The sequence below is a fragment of the Tupaia chinensis genome, unplaced genomic scaffold (assembly GCF_000334495.1).
Source record: "Tupaia chinensis unplaced genomic scaffold, TupChi_1.0 Scaffold000627_1, whole genome shotgun sequence".
Lineage (NCBI taxonomy): Eukaryota > Metazoa > Chordata > Mammalia > Scandentia > Tupaiidae > Tupaia > Tupaia belangeri.
The window spans coordinates 5,649,641-5,656,665 of NW_006160147.1; the positions used below are offsets into that span (position 1 = coordinate 5,649,641).

At 41.1% G+C, this 7,025-nt stretch overlaps 1 protein-coding gene across 1 annotated transcript; it reads left to right on the top strand.

The window, feature by feature from the left end:
• The first annotated feature begins 364 nt into the window (after positions 1 to 364).
• LOC102488472 (C4b-binding protein alpha chain) lies at positions 365 to 5,878 on the top strand. The gene is made up of 4 exons (XM_006159286.3): positions 365 to 636; positions 3,510 to 3,680; positions 4,450 to 4,625; positions 5,475 to 5,878. The coding sequence occupies exons 1-4, from the start codon at positions 552 to 554 to the stop codon at positions 5,628 to 5,630; spliced, it is 588 nt and encodes a 195-aa protein (XP_006159348.1). The 5' UTR covers positions 365 to 551; the 3' UTR covers positions 5,631 to 5,878.
• Positions 5,879 to 7,025: the final 1,147 nt, after the last annotated feature.

Genomic DNA, 7,025 nt, shown 5'->3' on the forward strand with positions numbered 1-7,025 from the left:
AGAAAGCGAGAAATCACCCCCCAGGGGGGATGGTCACGCCGCAATCCCTTCTCCTCCATTCTCCTCTCAGGATCTTGGGCATGCACGCACACGCGCCCGGTGTGAGTTTTAAGCCACCGGGTCCGGGACACGAACCGCGGTCGACTACACGGGAGTCCAGCGACATAGCCATTACGCTAACTGCCTCCTCTCTCCTCTTGGGATCTTGGGCACGCACGCACACCCACCCGGCGTGAGTTTTAAGCCACCGGGTCTGGGACGCGAACCGCGGTCAACTACATGGGAGTCCAGTGACATAGCCATTACGCTAACTGCTGGTTCCCATGGCATCAGAGTCTTGACACTAGACTGACTCGCCCTCTTCCTCTGAGCTTCTTCCTGATTCAGAGCTCTGTCCGGCCCTGACTGTGCCCCAGGGTTTGCTGCTGACCAGTGCACAGCTGACCTCCAGCGTGGCAGCTGCTGTTGCTAGTTTCCTTTCTTCCCTGCAGACATTTCCAGGTGGAATCTGCTACCTTCGAGCTTCTGTTGGTGCACAGTCAACGTGTGCTATGAGGCCTGCGTCAGTAAGCGAGTGCTCACCTCTCTGCCTCCTCGGGGTTCTGACCTTGTTGCTGTGCCCATCCAGCCTGCATGGTGAGTATGGCGGGTGCTGGCACACAGGGCTCAGGACAGCTGTGTGAAGTGCACATGAATGAAGAGCAGGTAGTTTGACCAATCAATTACAAATGCATTTATTCCACTCTGGGAATTTTAAAAGTATGGTCATAATGGAGTCATTTATACCAATTTGTGAGAGGTATAATACATGGTTTTATTAACGTTTATTAATAATTAACAAATTAATTGTTTTATTGATGGTATAAAATATTTATTAATTTTTATTTTATTTATTTATTTTTTTTTTTTTTTAGAGAGATTTTCGCTAAAGAGCATGTGCGCTCGCCAGACAGACAGAGACATAGAGACAGAAAGCGAGAAATCACCCCCCAGGGGGGATGGTCACGCCGCAATCCCTTCTCCTCCATTCTCCTCTCGGGATTTTGGGCACACACGCACACGCGCCCAGTGTGTTTTAAGCTACCGGGTCCGGGACACAAACCGCGGTCGACTACGTGGGAGTCCAGTGACATAGCCATTACGCTAACTGCTGGTTCCCTTAATTTTTATTTTATTAATGGAAAATTTTAACTACAAAATAGATTTTTTTTAGCTTTAATATAAGGCATGTGTGCTCACTGGAGAGAGACAGAGAGAGGAGGAGAGAGGGAGTAAGAGAAAGATCACTTCCTGGGGAGGGTGGCCACACCACAATCTCTTCTCCTCCATTCTCTTCTTGGGATTTTGAGCACACACATACATGCGTCCAATGTGATTTTCAAGCCACCAGGTCTGGGACTTGAACCATGAAGCTGGCCATGTGAGATCCAGCTGCCTTAACTACTATGCTACCTAGGTGCCCAGACTACAAAATAGTTTTGAAGATTGTAATACTTTAGATATATACTATTACCACCACAACAAAAAAATCTCGAGAGTATATAAATTCCTGGGGACCCATCCGAGTAAATAGAAAAAAAGAATTGCAAGTAACTTCATCATTTTACATGTAAATATAAATGCAAAAATGCTTAAAATTCTTTTTTACAAAATAAGTTCATTAGTCTGTTTTTAAATTTTTTTTTTTTTTAAGGTTTTTGCCATAGGGCATGTGTGCTCACTGGAGAGAGACCAAAAGAGATGGTGAGAAATCACCCCCTGAGAGGATGAGTATGCTGCAATCCCTTCTCCTCCATTCTCCTCCTGGGATTTTGGACATGTAAGCACATGCACCCGTTGTGAATTTTCAAGCTGCTAGGTCTGAGACTAGAACCACGGTCAGCCATGTGGGAGTGCAGCACCATAACCACTACACCACCTACTGGCCTCTATTAGTCAATTATATTATTGTTTACTAATCAGTTGTCATTTTTTGTCATCTCTAAAGCAAAACTGAAACTGTTCCTGTTGTTATTAATACTGAGAAAATTAACTGGATTCTAAATTCATAGAACTTGCATATAAAAGTCAACCATAAAGTATTATGTAAATATAAAGTTTTATTTTTACAATTTTTACAATTTGGTAGGTAATTTTTATTATTCAAGCTATTGAACCTTTCCCTGTAAGTTTTTTTCTATAAAAAATGAAAAACACAGAGCATTTTGAGGGTTGGTGGGTGGGGAAGTGGTCAAAGATTTTAGATGTGCAGTCTTTACAAATTTTCACAGAGCAATATTTCTTTACCCCAAATATTTCTTCAGTAATTTCAGTTAAACAAAAACAACAAAAAAGACTCCTTTGTTATTGACTGAAAGTTTATATCTAAAAGTCCTTCATCATTCCTAAGTAGCACCATCCATAGCTGAGGCAGCATGTTGTAAAGAGCCTGGTCTTGATGGAACAAAGCTACACTGACTGCTCCTCAGTAGCTGTGTGACCTTCGTCAAGTTACCTTACTCCTCTGCTTCTTTTTTCTCACTTGTAAAATAAGGGTGATCATATGCCTACCTCACAGTGTTGTTTAGGATAGGTATGAAGTGAGTTTATATTTGTTAAAGACTTAAAACTTGGCCTGATTCACCAGAGAGAGAGGGAAAATGAGAAATCATGCCACCCAGGAGGGATGGCCACACTATGATCCATTCTCCTCCATCATCCTCTTGGGATTTTGGGCACACACACACACACACACACATCCTAACATCAACTTTTCTTAATTCTTGGTCACATGATAATACGAGGGGAGACATCTCCACTTTGTGAATTATGCCTCGTTATTAAAGGACAATGAAATTGATTAAGAAAGATAAAAGTCTTAGGGGCCAGCAGGTGGGGTAGTGATTAAGGCACTGGACTTCCACATGGTTGACCATGGTTTAAGCTCCGGACCCAGTAGCTTGAAATTCATGCTGGTTATATGTGTGTACATGCCCAAAATCCTGAGAGGAGAATGGAGGAGAGGAGATAGTGGCATGGCCATCTTCCTAGGGGTGATTTCTTACTTTCTGTCTCTCTGTCTCTCCAGCGAGCACACAGGCCCTATAGCAAAAAAAAACTCTCAAATAAAATAAATAAATAAATAAGAAAGATTAAAGTCTTTCAATAAATCTCCTTAGTTCTGCACTATTTTGTATTATAAGTTAAAAAAAAAAATAGAACACGGGGCTAGCGGGTGGTATGGTGGTTAAGGTGCTGGATATCCACAAAGCTGACCATGGTTCGACTCCCAGACTCAGCACTTAAAAATCACGATGGGTGTGTATGTATGTATTCCCAAAATCCCAAGAGGAGAATGGAAGAGAAGGTAATGTGTGGCCATCCCCCCGGGGGGTGTGATTTCTCGTCTACCCCACCCCCTACCCCACCATCTCTCTCTAGCAAGCACACAGACTCTATGACAAAAACTAAAAATAAAATAAAACTTCTTTCTTCCTCTTTTCCTCCATCTCTCTCTCTTGCTATCCAAGCTTGCAGTTCACCTCCCAAGATTAAACATGGATACTTTAAGGATATTAGTGAAAGCTGGTATTCCCCTACCGTGGTGCAGTATGAATGTGAGGAAGGATACGCTCTGGTGGGAGCAGCTACAATCTCTTGCAGGCTTTTTGATTGGTCATCTCCAGCTCCTCAATGTAAAGGTAATCCAGCCTCCCTGGGAAAGCAGTGGTAAGTGGCAGAACCACAGGAAAGGGATTCAGAAGTGAATCAGAGATCAAGAGTGTCCCAGAGGCAGAGTTGCCATGTGCAGTGTTGGAGTCTAAGTAAGGGCAGTCATGGCTTAATTCCAACTATCTTTGAAACAACACCCCGGGGGTTCTTAACCAGGTCAGTGCCTCTCACCCGACTGTTGACCCATGGGTTTAATCTCCCCATTGATCAAACAACTGTTTGTCAAATGACAGAAAAATAAGATGTTCCTAAGAAGGTTATTCACATCCTTTTACTCACAATAATCCCATTGTACACAGGAGAAAACAGAGGCAAGAAGAGAAGCCCTGTGGTAAAGAAGTAAACACCTCAGATTCTGGACTTAAATACTTCGGGTTCATATCCGGCGCTGCCGCTTAGAAGCTGCTGCGTGATCTGGGTCAATACATTTTTGCCTCTTGATGCCCCAACTTTCTCATCTCTACAATGGAGTCCCCGGTGCCTCCTTCACAGGCTACCGAAGGCTTCGTGAAATAAGGCATCCGCTTGGCTCCTACGCTGGTCTAGGAAGTGCTCAGTGAATACTACCTAGTGGTAATATTCATAGATGTGGTAGGGATGGTGGCAACAGTGGTATAGAAGTGTAGAAAGAAAAGGTGGGATTCAGCAATATTTCTTATTCCTTTCATTCATTATCAGTGTTGAAACGTGTTTTCCCTGAGATTCACAGGGGACTAAGATCATGTGTTTTGATGGCAGCTCTGTGCCTAAAACCAGAAGTACCAAATGGAAAGCTGTCTGTGGAGAAGGATCAGTACGTCAACCCCGAAACTGTCACCATCCAATGTGACCCTGGCTACAGAATGGTTGGCTCTGCAAGTATCTCTTGCTCAGAGAACAAATCTTGGAGCCCAGATGTACCCAAGTGTGAAAGGGTGAGTAACACTCATTCAGTAAATGTTTTGTCATATAACCCCTTATAATAAATGACAGGAAAATGAGACAATTTATGAAATGGGCAAAGTAATGATAAGTCTCAAAGGACAGTCTCATTTGTTGTGAATCTGCAAGGTATTAACAGGTGGCTTTTTCCACCTTGGAGCATTGTGATGAGTCTGTGGCGGTAGGCAACTTTATCGCATTTGTTTTAGAGCAGGTCAGTCCAGGTGGACAGGGGAGTGCTATTAGCCTGAGGTCCTGGCCCTCGTTCTCAGTGTTTTCTCTAACATCCAGTGTACTTTTGCTAATTTCTGGCCAGTTAGCAAAACCGTCACGCCAGTTGTTCTTCCAGATGTTTTGGAGATTCCTTTACATCTTAAACTCCCTCTCTGATCTGATACTGATTATTACCTAAGAATAGATAGAATTCAGCTCTCAGGGAAATATTTCATTAAGGTTCAGAGTATTTTTCTGGAATTTCTTGCCCATCATTCGTTCTTTCAATGTTCTTCCTGTCATGAGTTTTCCTGACAGAAACACAACCCTTTACAAGGAAAGAGGAACTTTCAAAAAATCATCACTTTTATTTTAGTGCCAGAGGGCCCATGCTTGCATGTGAGAGGGGACCCCTTTCTCTCCCGATGTAGCTTGGTCACAATCTTTTCCCCCACAATTCTTTATCCCATTAGGATCCTGGGCATGCACACATGCAGTGGGTTTGGAAGCCACTGGGGCCAGGACTTGAACTCTGGACAGCCATATGGGATCTAGCTTTCTCTGTGCAGCACTTAACCACTGTGCTATGGGACCAGATCTGAAGTCACCATTTTTATTTTCTCTTTCAGGAAGTCCCTGAAGATCCTAATATAGTTCTAGGAGGCAGAAAGCTCTTACACTGTCTCCCAAGTCATAGGGACTCAAAAATGGCCCTGGAGTTACATAAACTTTCCCTGGAGATTGAAAAACTGGAGCAAGAGAGAGACAAAGAAAAAAGCATTTAAATATATTGCACCTACTTTTTAAAACGATGGAGAAAAATTTGCTTTTCTGTACAAGCTCTAGAGAGAAAATCTCAGTGTGTCAATCCATTTAAGCAGTATCATTTATTGCAATAAATAACTTTAGTAAAACTTGTTAATACGCATATGATCCTGGGATGTAGTTATTAATAACATATAATTATTATTCAGCTTAAGTTTTTACTTTTCTGAAATTGGCAGGTTAACCAAAATAAATAATATTAAATGGAGTCTGTACAAATTTTTATTCAGATATCTACATCATGTGGGTGTCCTCCACCAGTCTACTTTCTAAAGTCAGTTGAGTTTATTTTCCTTTGTATATCTCAGTGGTTGTGAAGGACAATGAGTTATAGAATAGTGTTCATGTGATTCTTTTTTTTTTTCTTTTTGGGTATCAGGTGTAGAGTTTAGTAAATTACATTCTTTTATAAGAATTGTTACCCATGGAAAATGTAAGTACCCTACTCCTTTTTCTTCCCTTATTTCTCTCTTTTTTTTAAATTATTTTAATTAAATTTCTTTCTTTATTTAAATTTGACCAGATAGAGAGAGAAAATGAGAAAGCAAGTCACCAAGTCTGGGACTTGAACCATGGTCAGCCATGTGGGAATCCATGCCTCAACCATCATGTCACCTGCTGATCCTTTTCCCTTCACCATTGATAGCCATTTCACATTTCCCTTTTTCCACTCTCACAGGAACCTACTCTAATGTGTGTGATAATTGTGTGATATGCACACAGGAGGTTTGGGGTGTGGGTATGTTTATCACATTACTTGCTTCCAAATGCTACATAATATTCTGTAACATGAATCCCCAATAGCTTATCCACTCCTTCTACAATGAACACCGAGGCTGCTTTCAGCTCTCCTTTACCCCAAACAACTCCATGATGAGTATCCCTGTATATTCTTCTTTATAAAACTACTTGGGAATTTTCATGGGATCTATGCCCCAGAAAAGAGTTGTAATATCAGTTTGCTTCACTGTGCAGAAGAGTTCTCTTCTCTCCTTATTCACAAAACATACATTATTACTTACCTTACTGATATTTGCCATTGTTGACTTCTTATCATGCTTTTAATATCTGTAGAATCTGTAGTGATGCTACTTTTCTCATTACTGGTATTGATAATTCATGTATTGATTTGTTTTCCCTTCCTGATCAGTCTATCTATTATCAATTTAATCTTCTCAAAGAGCTAACTTTTTGGTTTCATTGATTTGTTCTATTATTTTTCTTTTTGCATTTCATTGAATTCCACTCTTATCTTTATTTCAGTTCTTCTTTGGGTTTAACTAGTTCTTCAGTTTCTATTTTCTTAAGGTGAAAACCGAGGTCATTGACAAAAAGTGCTAATATAAGCTTTTTTT